Source organism: Lithobates pipiens, unplaced genomic scaffold, assembly GCF_037356315.1.
Source record: "Lithobates pipiens isolate NorthernLeopardFrog02 unplaced genomic scaffold, aLitPip1_a1.2 Scaffold_19, whole genome shotgun sequence".
In the NCBI taxonomy this organism is placed as follows: domain Eukaryota; kingdom Metazoa; phylum Chordata; class Amphibia; order Anura; family Ranidae; genus Lithobates; species Lithobates pipiens.
The window spans coordinates 123,600,622-123,625,591 of NW_027507764.1; the positions used below are offsets into that span (position 1 = coordinate 123,600,622).

General features: G+C 40.9%; 1 protein-coding gene across 2 annotated transcripts in view; it reads right to left on the minus strand.

Moving 5' to 3' along the window:
* Positions 1-24,970, minus strand: part of DLEC1 (DLEC1 cilia and flagella associated protein) — an 87,985-nt gene that overhangs the window by 37,034 nt on the left and 25,981 nt on the right. For both annotated transcript variants that reach the window (XM_077491230.1, XM_077491231.1), the window contains exons 14-25: positions 23,061-23,223; positions 22,786-22,978; positions 17,705-17,763; positions 15,203-15,377; positions 13,945-14,038; positions 11,016-11,146; positions 10,289-10,447; positions 6,917-7,056; positions 5,950-6,103; positions 3,242-3,352; positions 1,679-1,803; positions 484-669 (exon numbers count right to left, since the gene is read on the minus strand). In XM_077491230.1, the coding sequence (XP_077347356.1) occupies positions 484-669; positions 1,679-1,803; positions 3,242-3,352; positions 5,950-6,103; positions 6,917-7,056; positions 10,289-10,447; positions 11,016-11,146; positions 13,945-14,038; positions 15,203-15,377; positions 17,705-17,763; positions 22,786-22,978; positions 23,061-23,223 (1,690 nt within the window). The remainder of the gene's footprint in view (positions 1-483; positions 670-1,678; positions 1,804-3,241; positions 3,353-5,949; positions 6,104-6,916; positions 7,057-10,288; positions 10,448-11,015; positions 11,147-13,944; positions 14,039-15,202; positions 15,378-17,704; positions 17,764-22,785; positions 22,979-23,060; positions 23,224-24,970) is intronic.

Sequence of the window (24,970 nt, forward strand, 5' to 3'; positions counted from 1 at the left end):
ATATTGGGAAATGCTGTTCACGATGGCAATGCATCCATGTTTGCAAAATCCAATCTTAGCAACTTATACGGTTAAAGCGGGATCAATGCATTATTCATTTGTCCCATAGAACCTGCATCAAGTTGAAGAGTAAAAGAAAATTAATGAAGTAGGAGATCATACTGAGGTCAGGAAGAGAAATAAAGGTAAGAGGAAAGAAGGGGGAAGGGTGTATCCTAATTGTACATGATGAAGGAGTGAAAATAAAAATAAATAGAATATATACCAATCAGGTGATTATAGCAACATATAATGCAACAAGAAAAGAAGATTAGTCTGCAATCCCATTATGCATCGTTTGGGGGTTAAGCATGGTAGGGTGAACTTTTTTGGTATTGATACATCACCATTTAAAGACTTGTTTTGTTAAGGTGAATAAAAATTAAAATGTCCTGGTAGGGTTTAGGCACCACATAAAAAAAAGTATGGAAAGAGAAAACTTACTTTTCGCTTACTGATACCTTTGGAAGGGGACATCCAGTGAAGTATGCTGCTTGAACAGAGAATGGAGCAGATATACCAGTGTGATTGGTGAGGATAAGTGTCTGTTGCACTGTGCTCTGCAGAACCACCTCTGATCCAAAATCTAACAGCAGGTCTTGTGGAGATGAGGAAGCTGCATCTTTAAAACTAATGAAATTTATGTTAATTCTTGAAACAAATTTTAGGGTTAAGTTTCCATAATGAAAAGATGAAAAAGAAAAGAATTGTCTATGCTATAGTTATTGAAAGTTAAAAAGTCTATTTAAATTAGTACATCCTCCATAAAATGCAGGAACCAAGACTGAAATTTTGTGAGACATTTGCCACTAAGGATTACAATGGTTGAAATGTCTATCGAATTGCATTTTCAACATAATGTTTACTAATTTGTTGTATTTATACTGTGTCAAAATATTAGCATTTTTCTGCATTTGATTCATACCAGCCCCTGGCCCAGAGGATTTTAAAATTAAATACCTCAAGCATTGCTACACATACATAGAACACAACCAATTTTAGACAAATGCTAATTAACACGACAGCTGCTGGGTACTATTTAAACTCAAGAATTGCAAATTCAGAACATAAAAACTCCATAAACATAGTGGTCTTGGATCTCAGTGTAACCTTTACTTATCATTAGGGTCCAGATAAAATGGAACTTGCCAGATTACCTATGAAAATTCCAGAGCGGGTGACAGTCTCCTGCTAGCCTGTCCATAGAGCTACTTAGATTGATTTAGTAAAACTGGAGAGTGCAAAATCTGGTGCAGCTCTGCATAGAAATCAGCTTCCAGTTTTTTTGTTGAAGCTTAATTGAACAAACTGAAGTTAGAAGGTGATTGGCTGCCATGTACTAGATTTTGCACTCTCTAGTTTTAGTAAATCAACCCCACTTTGTCACGGACAAACTGAAGAGTGGACCCTCTGTGCTATTTGCACATTTAGAGAGGGCGTGAGCCACAACAAGGACCAAGGGCTCTGAGTACCTGACATCATACTGTATCTTCACCAAATATTTTTACTTATTTTCTGCAAAATTGTTTAGTTACTATACAGTACTATGTGCAATGGAAAATCTAACTCAGTGAAGAGAGTTTTGTGTGCTTTCAAGAATACATGATTCATCAGGAGAATGGCAGAGCCCAGTCCTCACCTCTCTTGTTCGACAGGAAGGGAGTAGGTGACATGCAATCCTTGGGCTTTAGCTTTTACATTCAGGACCAGAGGATCCTTCATATCTTCTACACGGCAGCACAAAGGTATGTTATTTAGTTCATCCTAAACAGCAGCACAAAACTGGTTAGGGGGTTTGATAATCCTTGTTATCTAACATTATCTAAAATTACTGTTTTCTACTCATAAAAATTAAGTAATTTTAGATTTAAATAAATGTGAGTAGCCACACAAAACCAACACTGACAGTTTGATGCAACAAACAAGAATGAGTCAGTATAGGGCTGATGGCAACAATTTCAAACCATTGAAGCAGTCGGTACTGCCTGCAGGGATTTCAGACTTTTTACAGAACCTCTGTGCACTTTGGTTTTTCCTTCTCTTTAGGAAATGCATCTTTTTTTCTCTTTGGTATAATATTTGAGCAAATAGTGACCTTTAGAAAGTTGCTTTTTGCATATTAACCCTGGGGATGTCATGGATGTAACAAAAGGAATAAATGCTGTATAAATGCTGTCGGTCTATGCAGGTAGCTGTATGGTCCTGCTATCAGTTTTGTACTCCCAAGTGCCAACAACACCCACCCATCTTCACACAGGTTCTCATTTAAAAAAAAGCAAGCACAAACAAAAAATAATTCATGGTGTCTGGTACAGGATATTACTGGCAATTCATCGAGCTTCAGAAACTGGGATTCTGGTTTATTAAGTAAAATCACTGCTATTAAAAACTAAAAGAAATGTTGTCTAAACGTGTGTTTTTATATTATTAAGCATTAAATTAATTACCAAACAATTGAATCTTAAAACCAGTCAATAGCAACATCTTAAATTTCAGTTAAATTACAACTCTAGTCCTATTCCGATTTTGCTTTAGGCTAGCCATAGATGAATTGAAATTTTGATGGTTCACAGGTACTGGCCATATTTCAATCAGTGTGTGGCTATCCTTGTTCAACTGATCTACTTCTGTCGAATGAAGAAGTTTGAAATCTTTTCCCGATTAGCAGCTGCAGGCAATAAGCCACTGGCCAAGGTATTGTGACAACAGCACCTGGTTTGCTTGAACAAAAAAATACAAATTGTGCATAGTAATTTTTAAAGAAAATGCAGACAAAAAGTTGTTGTATGGGTTCCCTTAGTGGTACAGGTAAACCATGTTTCATTCAGATGACCACGCACTAATATTTAAGTTTTTTGTGACTGCCAGATAGTTAAATTACCTAATCTTACATCTCTTATCTTTATATATCTCCCTGATGGATTTCTAATTTATTTCATATCATATCACACAAAATGCAATGAGAGGAGTGGGATCACCTCAAGGTGGGCAGGAACCTCAAGGTGCGCCAGAAATTGTTGAGTGTTAATCTTTTTTGCTGGCATCCCCTAAAAATATAAGACCATCAGGTGACTCCATCTACCCAGTCTCAACTATAAATGAAATATATTTTTTGCTGTTTGAAATTACCAACATGAATAGGTTTAAGAAAATAAAGACTATAGCAGAATAAATGTAGTACAATTTGAGAATGGTGGCTTACCAATGCATGAAGTGTCAGAGTCACGCACATCTCAGCCTCTTCATTAGGTCCTAACAGACCACTTGATGGCGTTACAGTGGCTGAATATATTGCGGGTTGACTACTAGTCAGCTACAGACAAAAAACATTATTTTATACGTAGGTGAGAAAATAAATGATCGTCAATCAAATCTATGTATTCCATATTCTTTCATGTAAAGTTCTTTGAAACATGTAGCTCAGCTTGTAACTTATTATATTTTTAAACTCAAAATTATTATCACTCTTATTGCTTCATGCAGCAAATCTATTCATTAAAGCTTGATCAAGCCAAGACTTACATTTACATTTATACTTCAATTCTTAGTACCGTAGATGCTGGAGAGATAATTCAGTGTTTTTCCTATGTTTTTGAGGATGGAATCTTAACAATGATCCCTGCTGTGACGTCACAAAAACTGAATTTTTGGCAAAAATCCCTTTCTTAGAGTACATCACAGGACACAGGAGAGTTAATTCTTAAATCACTGGAATATGCTCCATCTCCAGATGATTGGCAGATAGCAAAGCTTGACACAGCCCTGCATTCCCACTCTCAGCTCTGCTCGTCAAATGAAGCAGATACATTTGGTGGCATGAAACTTGGAGGAGACAAAACACAAAACTCCAGCTTGTAGCCTCTGGACTAGCGTTTTAACCACAGTATTCACCTCTTGTTCATTGACATAAGTCCCAGGTAAGAGAGTTGTCACAGAAAATCTCCCAACCCATTTACACAAAAGCATAACACTTCAGGAAAGAGCTCTAAGTGTTGCCTAACTGAGGAATCTGACTTAGGAACCCCAGATTTTTTTAGCCATGCTCTTTGCCCAAATTATCTAAGCCTGACAAACCCCTGTAGATGCAATGGCGGGTTGCATGGTCGCTCTTGCCAAGGAAAAGGGTTCCTCAAAAAGAGACTTAAATTTTTTGTATGTAGGTCCTTAAACACTGGTACAACATCCACTGTGACTGTAAGGGTCTTATTCAAATAGGACACTCCAGGGTTCACAGCCAGCACCCCCCACTTTCTGTGGAAGCTAGCCCTTATCAGGTATTCTTGTGCAAACACCTTGTCAGGATAGGCTCAGTCCTTGTACAGCTTCTCTTCAGTATCAGAATGCAAATTAAATGAGTTAGGTGCTTTCCAAGACCCAAAACCCTCTCACCCTGGACCCAGAGAGTTTCCTATAGTGACAGATTTTTTTTATGGACCAAAAAAATCACCGTGGACCGTTGACTTTGGGAGACATTTTAGGCTGGGGTTTCCTCCTAAGAGGATTCATCTACCTCTTAGGAGTCCACTTCATGAGATCTTTCCTCCTCCTCTTCAAACCCTAGAAAGGGTGAGAGGAGAAACTCACAAGGTAGCTCCTGTGGTGACAGAGACCCTGACCATTTATGTTGTCTCGCCATAAATGCCTACAGATATCTGCCAGTTGTTCCAGCACAGTAGAAAGGCAGCTGAGCATGCCTCTTTGGACACAAATTGTACCAGAGGAAGCCAAGAGCCAGGCAGAGTGAGTGAAAATCGAGCCAAAGCCAGTCTGATACCCCAGAAATAAGTTTGTAGAAGAAAGATTGCCCCCAACAGTGTGGGAGCTTAGTCCCCCCACCCCCTGTTCTTCTAGTAACAGATTCACTATGCCTGCTGTGCTAGCAAGGGTGTGATGCCTCCTAGTGTACTAGATTGTGTATCATAGTGGAAAGACTCTTACAACACAGAGAGACAGCTCCTTCACCTATGGTTGCTAACAAAAAACAGAGGTAATGCTGGGAATGGAAAGGGTTAGGCAAGGCTGAGTCAAGCTTTGCTATTTGCCAGGGTCCAATCAAATCCCAAAATTCCACCCTCTCTGCTGAATTTTTATTTTATATTATATTTTTCATATGCTAGAGAATTTAAGATGAATGCAAGTGCTCTCTGCTGTAGCGGGGGGGATAGGTTTGGAATTGTTATAAAACATTCTTCAAGAGATATAAGGTTTATCAGACAGACTTTTATGTCACTTCTAAGCGGACTAACCCTTTATTGGATGTGTTAAAGTGGTTTTAAAACTAAAACATTTTGTAACCTGCTCAGCCCCCCACAAATCCCTACCGGAGTTCTTCTCCCTTGTCTTTTTCTTCTCACAAGAGGATCGGTGCACAGCGGAAGCCGTTGGCACATGCTGCTCTCAATAAAATCCTGTAAGCAGAGAGCAGGAGGCAGGGCTGAGCTGGGCTGCGTGTGTCTATAGACACCCACAGCAAACCTGCACATCTCCCCACATAGCACGTGGCTTGTAATAGGTGTAGACACAGAAGGGGAGGTGTCAAGATCGCCAGCAGGGGATCCCAGAAGAGGGGGTTCAGGGATGCTCTGTGCAATACCATTTCTCACAGAGCAGACAAGTATAACATGTTTATTATTTTAATATTTGCTATACACCTAGCAATGATATAGTGTTAATAAGAAACAAACAAAAGACTTCTAAGTTAAAAAGCAGCAGGTTTGCGGTGTGGGGACAGTATAGTAAATGTGTCTGTCTAATGTGTGCCCCGTTAGTGAGAATAGGGAATGTAAGATATATATCATCATACGGTCTTGAATACTGACAGCATTATAGTCCTTACTTTCTGCGTCTTTCAATCTGTTACATAAATCAACCTAGATCATGTTATATCATAAAACACTATAATAAAATTACCTCTTCCCATGAAAAAGATGCTGGTAGTCGCCCTTGATTAAACATTTTTACTGTAGATTGAGCTGGGACTCCAACATAGATCTCAGGAAACACTAAGCAGCTTTCAAGGAGACAAACCTGGGGCACCTGTACATCAGCAACAACCGGCAAATAGCTGGAATAAATACAAATGCAATAACTGAACAAGTACTTTTATGTAGTGGCATCATCCATGTTGTGCTTTATGCTGTACTGGCTGTCATAGATAAAATCAAGCAACAAAGTCCTAATCTAGCTGATATTCAAGGGTTTCAGGTGTTCATGTCATTTCATGTAATGCTTATTCTACTAGGAACTATCTGCAGTGTTGTACAGGCATACCCCACTTTAAAGTACACAATGGGGTTTATTTACTAAAGCTGAAAAGTGCAAAATCAGGCTCACTTCTGCAAAGAAACCAATGAGCTTCCAGGTTTTATTACCAAAGCTTAATTGAACAAGCTGGGGTTAGAAGCTCATTGGTTTCTATGCAGAAGTGAGCCTGATTTTGCACTTTCCAGCTTTAGTAAATAAATCCCATTGTGTACTTAAAAGCGGGGTATGCCTGTATGCATCATTACAAATATATAAAGCTAGAAGGAAGCAACACATTTATACATTTGGGACCCTAGAGTGTTGCAGTACAATACTTATTCCAATGCTTGAGACCATGGGGTTAATTTACTAAAGACAAAGAAGTTATTCACTTTGCAAGGGAATTTTCACTTTGTATGGAATCTTCCTTTGGCCTAGTGAATGTGGGGAAAATTCGCTTTGCAAAGAATATCTAATCACATGCAAGGAAAATAAAGAATTGTATTTTTGCTTGCACATGATTGAATGATTGAAGTTCTCAGAGATTCACTAAGCTCTGGGGTTATGCGCGATGTAAGATCATGTAAATGCCAGCTAAATACGTGCATTGTTTTGCTCCTTATTTATCACTTACCTCCCTTCACCATTCTCCACCTCCAATTCCAAAACTGTCCTTAGCCTCTGACAGGTCAATGGTTTAAACAGGACTGAAACTTGTGCAGTACCCAGAGGGGCTAACACTCCACAGTCAGGAGCAAGGAAAAGCTGGGACTCCTGCAGGTGTAAACAATGTACATAATGTAGATCAATTATGACACAAGACAATGGCAGGGCGTGCTTTTTGCAAAGGATAATATTTTACAAGGCTGTAAAAAGGAAGCTGCTCTATTAGTCTGTTAGCATCAAGGCTATCCTTGTGGAAGTGGACAAAACAAAGCTATAACAGCAATCAGAGGTATATTCTGTATCCTATAAGCAGTCAGACTATGACTAGGTTCACATTGCTGTGTTTGCGTAGGCTCATTCAACTTAATGGACTGCTGCACCAGCAGGAAAAGCGGGGAAAAAGTCTCTGACCTTTTATTTAAAACACATCGTGCAGTTTTACAAAAAAAAAAAAAAAAAAGCACCACATTTTTGTTTGCGTGGAGGTGATCTTTACAGTTAATGACACATATTATTATTATATTTCCACATTTGCAGCCAAAAGTGAGATAACACCTCCTTTATATTTTTTCATGTTCAAATTCACGTATAATAACTTGAATAAAGCATATTTAAAAATTGTTGCTTGCATTTTTACTTGATCTTTTCTGGAAACTCCAACACTGAAGTTTTTACCTGCTTTGTATTGTTAAGGATGGAGCTTTGGAGGTTTTGTTTACCATAAATGAAGTAGATCTGAACTCTATGCTAACAAAGCGTTAACGATCTGAAGGCTTTAGATTATATATTCAAGATATTGGTAACTGCAATACCTTTCCCCTTTGGATGTGGCTTATATTTGAGGACAAAACCTATCTTCAAGGTTCTTGCTTTTTATCGGGGTCCCAAATCTGGTACAACAACAAACAGGAACTTTATGGCCATCTGGATTCTAGGTGGTGGTCAGGTCATGGCATTCTACAATCACATATCTTTCTTAATAAAACCTTTATCTCTTTTGACCAAATAAAACACTCTTTATTGATTACAAATAAGCAATTGGAAAGGTACCCTCACTCTACTTATGCACTTCAGTCTCAATTTGGGTCACTCAGTACCTCCCTGGCAATTTCACAGCTGGAAACATTTATGAATATGGAAACTTTGAACAATCTCATATCAGATGTACTGTATATTCCTATTTTCCTCTTCCTATCTTCAATCTAAGGACTCTCGTCCATTCCAGGCAGCTCTGCTTAAATGCAAGTGCTAAATACCATCACAGCACCGCTGATAAACATATCCAGTTTAAAGGATAGGTTCACCTAGCAGTATGTTACATTTTACACCTGTATTTAGGGTATAAAATGTAACATACTCCTATTCACATGGCGCCTGCCCCCAGAGCCCCTCTCCCTGTGACAGCAGTTCTGCACCCACTGTCACATTTTAAAAACTGCATGGCTGTGCGGGCAGATTTAAAAAGATCTGTTAATGGCAGACAGCTTGTAGTTTTCAATGAACTGCAAAAGCTCTGATCAGCACCCTCGTAGTTCAGTGACTCTTCCTGCAGCTCAGTAACAGTCTGCCTGCATGGAGATGTGGGCAGAGAGCTGTACTTAGAGTCTTCCTACAGGCAGGTGCAATTTGTCTTCCATCTTTTAGGTGGCGCTGTGTTACTGTGCAGATGAAGCAGAGGCTGAGTGGAACGTTGTTCCTCTGCAGACTCTGTATGTGTCACCATTGGAGCAACTGTCCAATTGGACACTGCAATACTGAGTGACTTTTGGCAGCCATCTTTAGTGTGGGCAGAGTTAATAAATATCAGTGCCCTGTTGGAGTTGGTGTGCATTCACAAGTGTCTAGAGTAGGGAAAGGAACCTTTTCAGGGAGACTGAATTAGTGTTAGAGAAAGGTTCCTGTGCGAGATGGGAGAATAGGACCTGTACAGTTTCCTCAAGTACCGTGACCCTGCCAGTCAGCCACCCCGCAGATGCTGTCCCAGTAATGTAGGATGTACCTGTGTGATACCTTGTGGTGCTGAAGATTTACCACTGTAGTACCAGCATTACTGTGACTGTTACCACCAGTACCGCTGCATCAGTTACTATTAAGGCCAATTCACACTGACTTTCCATACTAAAATATATGGAAAATGCATGTACATTTCCATCCATTTTAGTCATGTTTTAACGCGCACTGACATCCGTTGATATACATTTTGATGTCCGTTGACATACATTTTGATGCCCATTAACATGCATGTGCAGCGTTATGGTGTGAATAGGACATATTGGAAGTTATTGTTTTATAGATGTCCTTCTGTTGATCTGCGGTTTACAGCTGCGCTAAAACACAGATCAATGCACTGGTGTGATTTGGGCCTTAGTGGTACTGAGTTTGCTGCTACAAGAGTGTCTGGAACTGGAACTTCAATTGTTTCAATATTACTAGTGCTAGTGATTGCTGTTTATTGTTTACCTTACCTGCAACTCATCAATACGTTAACTGTTCAACCTTTTCTGGACGTTGTGTGCCGTTTCTTTAACCTGGGTACAAACTCCCTAGCCCTGCCCACATGCAGGAGCCTGGCATTGCACCTGTGAGCCTTTACAGGCTCCATTGTAAAAAATAAATATAAACACCTTTAAATATGTGCATTTATTTATTTTTTTCAAAAAGGGGAACTTAGCCTTTAAATTCTATCACCTCTCTTATACCCCAGTGATTATAAAAAGAACGGGTGTAATCATTATAGCTACATGTCAGAGATGCTCTATGTCACTACATATGTTCTGAATGTGTACATATGAAATTTTACTTTAACTAAAAAAAGCTCTCAAGGCTTGGGTGTTGTATTGCATTTTATCATAGTATGCCCCCAGTTTGTTCCTTCACTTTCACATTGTTCAGAATACCTTGTAGTCCTGTGAATAAGCCTAATCCAAAGAAACATCTAAAAAAACACATGAAGTATGTTGTGTGAATGGGAACACATAACAAACATTTTGTGGGTGTTTGTCAAATTTGACTGCAAATGTGGAACCACACTTTAAAGTGAAACAATGCAGTGCTGTGCTATCTGTGTGCCATAAGGCCTCTGAATTGCCGCCTCTACAATGTTTCTGGCACACAGAGAAGAGGATGAACCAAGAGCACTGGCAGGGGATCCCAGACGAGGAGGATCAGGGCAGCTCTGTGCAAAATTGCACAGTTTCTTGTTTAAAAAAAAAATGAACTACTGGTATATTATCATGTTAAAATGGCTCTTTGCAATGGACAAAGTGAATGACCACAAATCTAAATAGGTCAATGGTGAGTATTTTATCATATAAACAAAATTCCCCTACATACACGCTACCTCTTCTCCTCGCTCAGTAAGGCAGGCTCTGCTCTCACACATCTTCCACTTTGCAGCCAGTGAACTCATATTTTCAATGATAAAGGTGCTGAGAACTTTAGTGCCAAGCTTTATGAGTTCCAAGTCGAGTGATGGGATGGCTATTGAAACCACTGGGCCCTGCAAAAAGATTACAGAAGAAATACAAGGAGAAAAATAAAAGACTGTTACTAAACTGCACAAACTTGTAAAATAAAGCTAGCTGGAGCTTTTAGGGCTCATTCACGTTAGCAGTGGGGGGGGGGGGGGGGGTAAAACCCTGTGGTTAAGAAGTGGCATTATAGTAAGCGAGGGGAAATCTCTCCAACTATCCCCAGATAGAAGTAAAAACCTGAAAGGAATTCTAATTTTTCCCTACTCCCCCCCACCCCAAAAAAAGTAAAAAGGTTTGGCTGATCATACATTTTAATACACAATATGAACTAGTAAACAGTATGATAATCCTGAAATATGTTGGCAGTTGGATTAAATATAGTTAGCAATTTCACAATAATACTTTGCAGATGAAAACCACTATTATCAATTGTGGTGCTTCCTATATCATACTGTATAAGAAAAATATGCATTGGTAACCAAAAATGAATTAGTAAACATGTACATAATAGGGGCAGCACATGTTACAGTACCCTTACCAAAACTTAGCGGTATTTTGTTAATAGAAAGTGCATGAGTATAACAAGATAAAAACCTTAAAAGTGGCTTCCACGTGTAACACCACGGGCTCCGGAGAATGTAATATGTGGCAATTCACATTCTCTCTACAGAATCCAGTCTGTAATCCAGTGAAGATCAGTTCAAATTCACAGAAATTACTGGGCTCTGAAATTGAGAACAATGTCACCAGCTGTAAGAGAATACTGCTAGAGGTAGTGACTTAAATTGACACTAATCTCTGGTTTAAAAATAAAAAATTCTATTCAAGTATTTATCCTTACCACTTAAGGACTGAGCTTCTTTCTAAGATCTGGGCTGCTCTGTGCAAAACCACTACACAGAGCAAGTAAGTATAACATGTTTTTATAACATGTATTGTATTTAGAAAAAAATTATAAAATGCATATTTTTTGCACATAAAAGTGCACTTAACTTTTGTTTTCTTAGGAGTCTGTGAAACATAGCACCCGCCATTAACAGATCACGCATGCAATGCTGCCAGGCTCCTGCAGACTGTCAGTAGAGTTGAATGCCCGTACCTTCAATACAGGTAGGCAAATACTGAAGTCCAGGAAGATCAGGTAAAGTAGAACGATAGGCAAAACTTTTTTCATCTTGGATAGATCGGGGGGGGGGGGGGGGTTATAACCCCTGTCAGATATTTTTTCCCATCTGTGTCCCATTATGGAGATTTCCCTTCACTTCCTGTCCCATAGTCAAACAAGAAGTGAGAGGAAATCCCTGCAAATTTAGGGAATTCCTTAGGGATCCCCAGGTCACCAGAGCCAGTGTCCCCATTGGAAGATTTCCCCTCTCTTACTTTTCTGGGGACAACTTTCACTTTCAACAATAACAGTAAACAGGACAAATAAAGAGGGTGAATCTCCTTAAGGGGCACAGAAAGCAATAAAAACAGACAGGTGTTCAAATCCCTTGGCACTTCATCCAAAACAACATTTTTTTGCCTTTAGCTATACTTCACTTGAGAACTAAAGCGATGTGACTGGCAATGGATGACAGTCGTTTTGGTTCATTCATTCACAGAACTCTATAAATGAATGGCGTGGCCTTGTGGGTGGAGCCCCACATGGCCGTATTGTTTTCAAATTGTGACAGCGGATGTGGGGAGAAGAACTCCTGCCTGCTGTGAGAGGATGGGGGGGGGGGTGTTGGGCACTGGATGCCCAGTGTTTTACATGTTACACCCTAAATACAGGTGTAACATGTAACAGGTTGACAAAACTTATCCTTTGAATGTGTGTATGGATTATTTTTGGAAAATAAAGATTTTGTAGAGTGCCACTTTACTGCACCCTTAATTGGTTGGTCTTGCACATGGCTGAGTATTTTTATTTACTTCCATGGGTTTGCGGCAGTTGTGACATGAAAAAAAGAAAGTAATATATTGTAGCTGACCATTCCTTAGATGTAGTGGCTGCATTTGTTTTCTTTTTTATAGCTTTTTGTGAACTCATTGCAAAGATATAAAATAATGCTTTTAAAGGTATATAGCTAAGAGCAAAAAAAGTTTGTATATTCCATAGCAAAATGAATAGACCTCCCTCCTGGCAATGAGCAATCCAAGGACACATCACACCTACTCTGGTGTTGTGGAGCCCTGTCCTTCCCTCCCCTGCGCAGAGTCTGTACACCGATCAGCCATATCGTTATGACCACTGACAGTTTAAGTGAATACCATTGGTTATCTCATTACAATGCCATCTGAAAGTCGTGGGATATATTAGGTAGCAAGCAGACATGTCATGCCTGAAGTTGTTGTGCTGAAAGCAGAAAAAATGGGCATCAGTTTGTTGTTTGTGTGGCTGTATAGCCGCAGACCGTTCATTGTGCCCATGCTAAACCATGTTCTCAGCCAAAAGCGCTTAAAAGGCAGTGTAATGCTTTGTTCTGCTGGGAAATGTTGGGTCCTGCTATTTATGTGGAATGTTACTTGGCACGTACCACCTGCCATATCATTATAGCTGACCAAGTACACCCCTTCATGGAAATGGTATTCCCTGATGGCAGTGGCCTCTGTAAGCAGAATAATTTGCCCTGCCAAACTGAAAGAATGGCTTGAGGAACACAACACTGAGTTTTAGGTGTTGATTTGGCTTCCAGCTTCTCCAGATCTCAGTCCAACTGAGCATCTGTGGGATATGTTGGAAAAACAGGTCAGATCCATAAAGGCCTTAAAGGACTTAAAGTGGAGTTCCGACATTTTTTTTTTTTTAAAGTCAGCAGCTACAAATACTGCAGCTGCTGACTTTTAAAATATGGACACTTACCTGTCCAAGGTGCCCACTATGTCCTCACCTGAAGCCAATCTGTCCCTCGGCTCTCTGGTGAAGGCACCGCCATCTTCAGCCTTGCGGCTTCACAGCCTGGTTCCCTACTGTGCATGCACGAGTTGCGCTGCGCGATCCCACTGGTCCCTGCTGTCTTCTGGAATCTGTGTATCTCCCAGAAGACAGCGAGGGGGGCAGAGGAGGTGCCGGATATGGTATATATATCTGCGGATACTGTGGCTATCTATGCCTGGATGTGGAAGCAAATACCTGGATTATACAGGGGTCTGCTCTCCTCTCCCCCCGAAAGGTGACAAATGTGACACCGGATGGGGGGGAATTCCGAAAAGTGGAAGTTCCATTTTTGGATGGAACTCCGCTTTAAACGATCTGCTACTGAAGGCTTGTTGCCAGATACCAGAGCATACTTTCAAAGGTCTAGTGGCATCCATGATGGGTCAGGGCTGTTTTGATTGGAAAGGGGGGACCTACTCAATATTAGGTGGGTGGTCATAAAGATCTGGCTGATCAGTATGTATTCTTTCTATACACTACATTGATCAGTTTGGATCCAGGGTTGCTCCAAGGCCACAGACTTGTCATTTGGCAAAGTAATAAATAAAATATACAGTAATACACAAAATAGCCCAACAAATAAAGGCATTCCACAGATACCAATGCTTCCGTTATGTGGCTCAATCTGGATGATGTTCGGAGCTGTAATGTTATCCCACTCAAACTGGATAGAGGATTTGCTGTTATTCCACATCTGCAAGACAAAGTATATATTATGTGTATATTTTATGTGTAATACTTTCCTAAAAACAATGCTTCATGCTATTTTCAAATTTTTATGTTATTTGTGCCATATTTATTATGATTGCATTTAATAAATGAGTTGGTAGGAGTACTCTCTATCAGCTATCTGTATAAGACAGCACAATCAGCATCCTTGCAGAATGACTAAAGTCAGAAAATGTACGTTAGAGTGCTTGTAAAGGCACAAGATTTTTTACCTTGATGCATTCATTACATCAAGGTAAAAAAAACTTCTGTGTGCAGCAGCCCCCCAATATGTACCTGAGTCTCCTCTCAATCCAGCGATGTTCGCGAGAGCCTTGCCTCTCCGAGGACTCACACTCCTGATTGGCTTTTGGTACTGTCAATCAGTAAGCCAATGTGTGAATGGACATACAGAGCAGTGGCTCGGGAATGTGCCTGCTTGGGTGCCCCCAGAGCAAACTGCTTGCTCTGGGGGCACAGTGCAGGAGGGAGGAGCCAGGATCGCTGGCGTGGGTTCCGAGAAGAGAAGGATCTGGGCTGCTCTGTGCAAAACCCTTGCATAGAACAGGTAAGTAAAACATGTGTGTTATTTATTTTTTAAACAAGGCTGTAATATCGCTTTGAATCATTAAGAGGTTATATACTTGAGAGAGGAGTCGCAAAAAGGCAGGTTTTTAGGTTAAATGGAAACAAGTAACAGATTTTCTGGGTTTTTAATATGTATGCTGCAGGGCTCTCACCCTAATGCTTACATCATCACTTAGTCCCTGACCTGGAACAAGCCTGTTATGTGTCAAAACCACATTCACTAATCGTTGCTGCAAATTCCCTTGCAAAGTATAGCTTCCCTTGCAAAATGCACAGCCTATTTGCCTTTAGTAAATCAACTGCATTGAGTTGCAGTCATCTGCATTTTGAAAAAAGGGTCAAGCATGTGATTTCATCTGTTGTGGTGTATTGGCAGTCAACAGAATAGGCTGCCTAAATGTAATGCATGTTAACGCATGCCATAACACGTGTACGTGCACTAATGCACCTCAACAGATTGCTTTAGTGTAAACAGGCACTCCAAAAGATAACAGATGTAACTTGTATGTATTGTATGTAAACTGAGTAACTAATATGTTTAGAACGTAAAAACAAAACTTACTATAAACTTCTTCCTCATAGAGGTATCAATAAAACTTTCTCCAGAAAAGATGATCACATAAGGCTCCAGAACTAAATGAAATGGCTCTGTGGTCCCCTTGAATTCTAGATCAAGGACGATGACATCGTTTAGTGTAGGAGTCAGTTCTGCAATGCTCTTTGGATGTTTATTTGCACTATAAAAAAAAAAAAAGATTTACACATAAAACAGAATGTATAGGGACCTATATAGACATTAAAGTAGAGCTAAAGGATACGAAACGTACCTTTCTTCCAACTGTCCCCATCCCTCGCCGACTCCGGCATCTTCTTCTGTGTGCCATTCTTTGGCTGACTTCACTGGCATGTGCAGGATCCAGTCATCCTGATACACAGGGATCGGACCAGCACTGTAAGCTGAGCTGCGCATTCGCAGCTCTGTTTACATGCAGAGGAATGCTTCAAACAGGCAGGTAGGTGGATTTTATTGCAGAAGAGACATTGCTAGTGTCTTCTCTATCTTGTCCCATTATTAAGCCCTGTTCTTGTATATGCCATACATGCATCGCACCCCTTTACGACTGACCTCAAGTCATTTCAGACAAGGCTAAGTTGAATTAATATTTCCTTTGCAGGGAAGGAAAAAATAAATAAATAAATATCAATGTTTACTTCCTCTTTAAGTCCATTTAGTAGTGGCCTAAGTCCATATACCTGGAACCCCAACTGGGATCCCACAAGGGATGGTAAAGTGCAAGAAGTAGTTCACATCCTTAGCAGCACTGTTCCTTTCAGTGGTTGTAAACTTCAGACATAATATATGAACAAAGCATATCTCTCTATAGTGTGCACTTATCTCAATCCAGAGCACTAAGTGTCATTTCTGTCCTGTGCCTCATTCCTCTGCTTGCTCTGCTAGCATGAGTCACTTCTGACCAGTTCTCCTGACACCAAGAGACACCAAGAGAAAAATGGTGGGGAGGGAGCTCCAGCTGATTGACAGTCTCAGCTCTGTTATTGTGTGCTGTGTGAGGGGAGGTGTGACCCTTCCCTCCAATCAGCTCTTAGAGCTCTCCTCACTGATGTAGCTTCAGCTCCCCACCCCTGCTTTTCAGAGCTGAGGTATCCCATGTAAATTATGCACTTTGAATGGATGTAGGGGAAAGACAGCAGTAGATAAATAGGTACAACTTATGTAGGAGGATTAGTTTCCTCTCTGTGTATCCAGGGTAGCCATCAGAAATTTTGCAGCCCCTTACACAGCTTTAGGCCTGTTCCCCCCCCTCCCACGGGGCTTTACCATAGTTTTAGCTGCACTTTTCGGCCGATATCGGGGGTTAAAACTTTTAACCCCCACTAGTGTCCAAAAAAGGGTTAAAAGTGCCTGCAAAGCACCGCTGTTGAATGGCCTTGCAGGCGTTTCAGCAGCGCTGCCCATTGTTTTCATTGGCAAGGGCGGTTTAGGAGCATTGTATTCATTGCACCACCCCAAAGATGCTGCTTGCAGGAATTTTTTTCCTGTCCTGCAAGCGCCCTGTCTTTGCATGTTGATAACTGGAGGGGCGTGTCAGGGAGAGCTCTTCCTGCCAATCACCTCTGATCCCTCCTCAGCACTCTGATCCCCATCTCCTCCATCTGCTGCAGGAATGAGCTCCGTGGAATGTAAGCTGCAATCTCCTCTTCTCCTCCTGCTGCTCGATCTCTTCAATGTCTGCAGACTGCAGCTCTACCACTTGTGATGTGAAGGATATCAGGCACTGGGGGGAGTGGCAGGGGGTGAACATCAGATGAGACCAGCAAGAGCCCCCCCTCTTTCAGTCCTCTTATTGTGAGACCTTCCATACTTTTGATCACTCTGCCACACTTCCTGGTTGCCTCCGGATGCACTTCTGCTGCGATTGGTAGAGGGGGAGCTGGGCAGAAACTTTTCAGCTCACTTCCCCCTCCGCCAATCCCAGCAGAAGTGCATCTCAATGTGTCTAATCGGTGGCGCTGTGAGGAGTGAGCTTGGCGTTACCCTGGCAACCAGGAAGCGTGGCGGAGTGACCGAAAGTGGCTGTCAGGCAGCAGGTAGAAATATCTTGGGGGCCCGAGTCACTCAGGACATCCGGGCCCCTTGGGATGACCGGGCCCCTTACATGAGTGTGGGCTGTACCCCCCTGATGGCGGCCGTGTGTGTATCACCTGAGGCAGGTTACTTCACTGGGTATATGTAAGGATTTACAACCACTTTAAGTGGGGAGACCTGGAACCATACCTCTGGTCATCTAACTACAGCGCCCCCGAGAGGTGCTTCCCTCCCCCAGAGCTTAATCATCACAGTCACAAGGAAACAGTCAGTGATTATAGGGTTGGATGGCCTCAGAAGCATGCCTGTCACAACCTCAAATAAAATACAGCACAGCACTTTGGTTACACAAATAAAAACCTCTGTGGTCACTTTGCGCAGCACTCTGTTTAAGGTTATATCTTTGTCACAAATATACCAGCAAAGATGAAGTGTTATCAGAAGCTAGCTTCTTACCTTGGATTGCCTGGGATGTCACTTAATACCATCTGGGCAACACTGTGATATTCAATTAGCTATGCGTGGAAAAAATAAAATATACATATATCTCAGTAACAGTTTAAAGCTTAGCTACAGGCATTTTGTTTTCCAATAAAATTATTTTCTATTCATCTTGTTAGCTAGACCTCATCCTATTTTTTTTTTTAACACACACAACTGCCAAGGTTTAAATTAAAGTAGTTGTAAACCTCTGAAATGAAAAAGAAAGACACATATCCTCTTATATATAGTGTGTACTTGCCTCTATCCAAAGCACCTAGTGTGCGTTCTGTCTCTTCTCTTTCCTCTTCTATCGGCATAAGTCACTCCTGACAGTCTATGCCAGTCTTTTTCAACCAGGGTGTTGTGCCTTCTGGGCTCTTAGGGGGGCCATGGCAGAATGTCTAAACTTTGCCCCAAAATTGTCAACAAGCCAGGAGGTAGGTCAAGCCTGCCTTTTTGGTTACAGAAAGCCACAAGTTTTTTCTTTGCAGCACAACAACCTTGGACGCCATGCGGACAAGCTGCTGGCATCCTAACAACCAATGACATCATTAATTGATAAGGAGGATGTTGAGCGCCTGAGGACGTCCTTGTTTGCGCCTCCCTTGCTCCACCCATCACCACTGAGGTTATATGAGGCAAAAAGGAAGTTCTGGACAGCCGCACTCCAGAATATAGCCTTTATTAGTAAAAAGTCCAACAGATACAAATCACAGCAAAAATGGGACAAATGACTGACATGTTTCACACTTAACAGTGCTTAGTCATAGCTGTCATATTTGATAGTTTAAAGATCTAGTGTGTATCGGGATTGGAATAGTATTGTATAAAAATCTTGGATACTTATCTTTTCCTATTACCATCCTATTATCATTCTTTCTATTCATTTTCTTACCATCCTATAATCATTCATCCTATTATAATTTTTAGGATGTTTGTAGATAGTCTTTTTCACATAATTTTGGTCTAGTGACTTGTCTTTACAAAAAAAGGAAAAATTATTTTTCCTTATGTATATTAAATGGTAGATATTTTTGTACTCAATACATTTTTGTGATAATTATATGGTTATTGTTCCTCAAAGATCCTCACTTTCTTCTGGGGGGTTTCCGTCTATGGAAACCCTCACCATTCTCTTTGTAGATAGCTGTCATATTTACATATGTGTATATGGAGGTTTTTCATTACAGTATCATTTTGATATTGTGGTTTACGATGGTAACTTCTTTTCGAACTTCTCTTTGGATTCTATTTATTTACCGTATTTGGTTTTTCTGGGGTTTTTTTGGGCTTTTTTTACCTTATTGATTTTTTGTACTTGTGGTATGGCGGCCTTTATGTTTTGGTTATTTGACCAGCTACCATTTTTCTTCTTTATTTTTACTTATTTTTTCAATTTTTTTGCTAAAGGTAGTTCCTGGATCTCCCAAATCGTCATCATATCTAAAATGAGGGTTCTTGCTATATTTTCTCCCCATGACCATTTCTTCTGTTGTGTCCGTTATACGTAATGAAAGAACATTCGCAACATAGTCTTCACATTTCAATGAATGGAGTGATTCATAGACTGGATTTGCTCAACAGTTCTTTTGGACATCGCTAGAATGCTCATAGTTGCATATATATATATATATATATATATATATATATATATATATATATATATATATATATATATATATACACACATACACATACACACATATATTTTTTCATCTGATGTATATGCTATGATACAGTTCTTTCAAAAAAAGCTATGACTGTTAAGTGTGAAAAGTGTCAGCTCGTTTGTCCCATTTTTTGTTGTGGCTTGTATCTGTTGGACTTTTTACTAATAAAGGCTATATTCCGGAGTGCGGCAGTCCAGAGCTTCCTTTTTGTCTCATGTTGCGATATTCTTAGCCGGCACCTGGTGTTGCAATTCCAAGGAGATTTCTATATCCACATTTTCACCTGGAGCGGCGATCTCTTTCCCTTCTCCTAGCATTGAAGTTATATTAGCTGAATGAGGGAGAGAAACTGAAGGAGAAGCAAAACTCTGGAATACTAGGCAGTACCAGTGTGCAAAGCTATATTGTTTTGTAAAAATAAATCACTTCTAATGCTGGGTATCCTAGGCTTGTAGATGTAGCTGCATTATATAAAACTAGTAGTTTAGTTTTTTACATTTTAGAATGGGGTGCATAATTTGAAAGGCTGCCTTGTTGGAAAAAAGTTGAGAAACACTGGTCTATGCCGAGACCAGACAATCTTGAGAGCACAGATCAGGTGATTGACAGCCTCAGGTGTGCATTTTTCACTATGTGAGTGCCTAGAGGGGTGTGTGTGTGTGTCAATTTCCTCCACTCAGGTCTCAGATTACACTAAGCTCCATGCTCTATACTCTGCAATATGTAACATCAGAACCCCACTCTCTGCCTTCTGGAGTTCAGAAATGATGTGTAAACTGTGCACTTTGAACAGCTGTAGAGGAGAGAGGACTGCAGATAAACAGGTACAAGGAGGATTTGTTCCATCTTTGTGTGTCACCTAAGGCGAGTCACTATGGAAAACACAGACACCTCCTGTACATACACTTTAAAATGAACCTGATACATTTATAGTGTAATAACAGTGCTGAAAAACAGGGATCCTATGTAATCTGCAGATTTATCATTATGCCTCTTTGCAGCAACTTGGACCATAGGCCCATGATGAACATGGACCCATGACTTCTGCACATATTAGGAATAAACTGTCCTCTTCTGACACTTAGGCTGACCATATATGATTCATTTTTTTCAATCAGCCAGAGGGCTGATGGGTAAGAAAATGGATTTCTCCATCCACACAAGTGAGGTTAATGGAGCAATCCTCCCCACTTTTAGAATACTAGAGCACAGCAGGAAGGATTCCTCGATCCACCACCTCACTTGTGTGAATAATGAAATCCATTTGTTGAATCCTCCACTGTCAGAATACACTGATCACTGCTACAGCCAATTGACTGCAGCCACTGATCAAATAAAAGTAGTTATACGAAAAATCTGTCTGCTTGTGAATGTACCACATCCTATTATCTTTCAACAACTAGAACCAACTTTATGAGAGGACTTTACTGGTACAGATGGGACAGACCCTTTATTTGAAAAAAATTATAAAAAAAATGTATTATCTTTAAACCATCACAAATATTTCATGTAAAAAAACTAAAACTTAAATCACATGACCCCACCCCATGTGAGGGACCAATGTGACATAATAGTACTGTTTTTTTTTTTTATGGACCCCAGAAGAATAATTCGACCAAGAAGTTAAAGGCCCCAGTTCCCGTGTTTTAGGATAATACATTTCTGTATAACTTTTTTCAAATTAATTGTCTGTCCCATCTGTACCGGTTCTCTCATAAAGTTGGTTCTAGTTCATCAAATAAAAGTGTTTGAAAGAAGTTGATTGTTAGATCAACTTCTGTTGAGCGGTAACAGTCATATATGGATCTCAATTTGTCCGGTCCCTGATGAACCGGACAAATTGTGATCCATCTATGGACAGCTTTACCCCACTTACTGCCATTTAAATGTCATATGTTAAAACTTCAGTTGGCAGTAGGTTCTGGCATTTGTTAAATGCATGACATAGGATGGGGCTGAGTGCCTAGAGGGGGTGGAGCTTTTTCTTGACTTGCTAGGCAGAAATCAAGGCTCTAATTACAGCCTGGGCCTAGAATCCAAGGAGGCAATTTAAGAACTAACACTTGCAGGCACTAAAAGGGCAGCACTTCAACACTGTTGTATCTTAGAAACAGTGGCAGCTGGTGCAAGGGGGGGGGTGGTTGTGGGCCAGCAAACAAACCCCCCACCCCCCACTAGGTCCGCACTCAACCCATGTTCAGCTAATGTGGTCTTCAGATCTACCTCCTGTCCTGATTGGCAAGGAGGAGAAGCCGGAAGACAATAGTGAATATTGATTCGCTAATGTCAAAACTGGTGTATTATCCTAAACTATATGGTGAAAACAACAAATAAAATAAATAAAATAGGCTGCATATCCAAACAATTGTGCTCTCACAACTACCAGAAAATAAAAGTGAAAAAATTGGCTGCAGTGACGTGATTAACCATATAATACCAATCTTCATATACAGTGAATATCAAAATTCATATACAGTGTATATCCAATGTTCAAATGTGTCCAAGTTTATATATATATATATATATATATATATATATATATATAGTTCAAAGTATGTGGTATGTGATCCTTATACTGTGCTTTTCTTCACCCTTGTGGGTTTTAAATGGCACAAAGTGAATCCCACCAACGTGTATGAATTTTGATATCCACTTTATATGAAGATGGGTATTATACGAGTAATCACATCACTGGATATTTGTATATTGTGTAATAGACACAGCCAATTTTTTCACTTTTATTGATTCGCTAATGTCACAAGTTCTGAGCCCAACCTTTTTGAAGCCAATTAGAACCTCATGCTGCGTACACACTACCGGACTTTTCGACTGACTAGGTCCAACGGTCTTCCCAACGGACTTTCGCGGAGGTTCGACACACTTGCTGAACGAAACGGACTTGGCCACACACGACCGGACTAAGTGCGTTCGTTTTGAACGTCATGACGTAAACAAGACTAAACAAGGAAGTTCAATAGCCAGTAGCTGCTCTTGCATCGTATTTGGTCCGTCAGACTAGCACACAGATGAACGTTTTTCCTGTTTTTTAGTCCATCGGACTTGAGTCAGTCGGATAGATTTGAAACATGTTTTATTTCTAGGTCCGCCGGACTTTTGGGGAAAAAAAAGTCTGCTGGAGCCCACACATGATCGAATTGTCCGACGGATTCCGGTCCGCCGGACCAAGTCTGCCGGAAAGTCCGATCGTGTGTACGCGGTATTAGGCTCCAATCATGTGCTTTAAAAAAAAAAAACTCATAAAAACCTATGAGTCTGGCGCCCCATAAAGAAATTAAGGGGATGGCACCCCGGCGCTCCTTATGGACCGGCACTCATTTTAGAAATGATTTAGGCCAGGTTGGGTATTTTAGTCTTAATTCATACCTTAGTGGGAGTGTACATCACTGTGAACATGTGGTCTTGATGAGGCTGCAGGACGCCTTGTAGCGGGCTGATCATAAAAGCAGTGTTTGCATCAACGTTATTCTTAATTTTTGCCATATCCACAGCTTCTCCTGGTTGTAAAGTTTGTAAATATGGTTTCATAATCTGCCAGTAGAATGGAAGCTCCACATGCCTGATAGGTCATAACATACAATTACAATACAAATTACTGACACAAGCAAATAGCATGGACTATATTGATTAAATCTACTTACGTTGTGTTTCTAATGACAATGCTCTTTTGCACCGTGGAATGTAAATTTGTACTGGGAAAACATATTAAATGTTCAGCTTTGACATCAGTAAGCTCCCCAGGACATGAAGTGCTTTTACCATCACTGACAGACACCAGCTCTAAGCCCACAAGCTGTCCATATCCTGGTAACAGAAGGAGAAACAAAATAGTGACAAAATGGCACCTTAGATTTATTACACATACATAGGCTAATGTCTTACTAATCATGATATATTTGACCATTCTTGCTCAAATTATGCACTGCCAGAGTCTATGACAATATTTTGCCCTGATATAAACCAGCATACGAAAGAGGCAGTGACTATTATATGGAGATTAGGAATTTGCTCTGAAAAATGCACAGAGATGTTCCAAAACTATGAATAATTATTGTGATAACATTTGTTTTTCTTTTTGTATATGGTGGTGAGGGGTTAGAACCTCTGTGTGGTTTTTATAGCCATCTGTGGACAAGCTAGAGATGCACCCTCTTTGTTTGTCCTGGTGACCATTATCACTAGGACAGAAAGTGAAGGGAAAGTAAAAATTGTGAATCAGAACAAAACCAGAGGTAAAATCTTCCTTTAGTTTGTAGGCAGGTGCAGTCTACTTTCTCTACTGCAGGTGGCACTCAAATGCAGCTGTATTGGCGGGGGAGAGGAAGTCAAGAGGTACATAGTTCCTCTATGGTTTCCAGGGTCACTGGGGAAGCTATCAAATTTCATGCTGCCACCCCATGTGACTCTAGCAGCCATCTTGGGTCAGACAGAGCCTATATAAGGCCCTGACTCCCAGCCTTAGTACGCATTTCTTGTGAAGGTTGTGTCATCTGACAAAAACAGTGATTAGTGGCAGCAGGGTCATCTTTAACGCGGGGCAAAAGGGGCAGCTGCCCCAGGCCCAATCATTGGTATGAGGCCAAAAGCAGCTGTTCCTTAGAGCCCATGTGGCCCGCATAGTTGTTATGGTTTTCCCGGGGGTCTCCGCAGCAGCTTGGTTCCCGGCAGTGTCACCTGTGTGGGCAGCCTCCAGGTTGTACCCAAAGAGTGCATCTCTCACCATCCATTGGCTCCCTCCTCTTTCCATCCCTAGGAGAGCAGGTTCCAACCGGCAAGTTCTCCAGCGGTGTGAGCGACTCCTTGTTTATGTTCCTCCGGGAAAAGTTTGACTTCTGGGTGTGCTATCCCTCTGGCTGGCTTCCTGTTTTTCCCTATGGTGAGAGCAATTTCCACCGATCTTCTTCCTAACTCTAGAGAGAGTGCTTTATTCAGCAGTAGCCCCCATCAATGTGAGTGGCTTTACAATCTTCCTCGGGTAGGTCTTTTTCCTTTTGTGGAATGGAGGAGGATATGGGATGGAGAAAATGGGACTGGAAGAGGAGGAGGAGGACATGGGATGGGGAGATTAAACTGGAGGAGGAGGAGGACATGGGATGAGGATATGGGACTGGAGGAGGAGGACGTGGAATGGGGGAGATTTGACTGGAGGAGGAGGAGGATGTGGGATAGAGGAGACGGGACAAGGAGATGGGACTGGAGGAGAAAAACGTGGGATGCGGGAGATTTAAATGGAGGAGGATGTGGGATGGAGGAAATGGGACTGGAGGAGGAGGAGATTGTGGGATGGGGAGACGGGACTGGAGGAGGAGGAGGATGTGGGATGAGGGGGAGGACGTAGGACTGGAGGAAGAGCACGTGGGATGGGGGAGATGAGACTGAAGGAGGATTTTTTTTGGCTAAATTATAATTCCTTACTGTTGAATCATGAAAGCACTGATAACTTGGAACATACTTTTCATATTTTAATTTGTAAGAGTGTTAAACTAAAAGTGGGTGCACTGAAGGACTTCGTGGAATGGCCAGTGGGTGGATTCAGTGAGTTGGCCAGTGG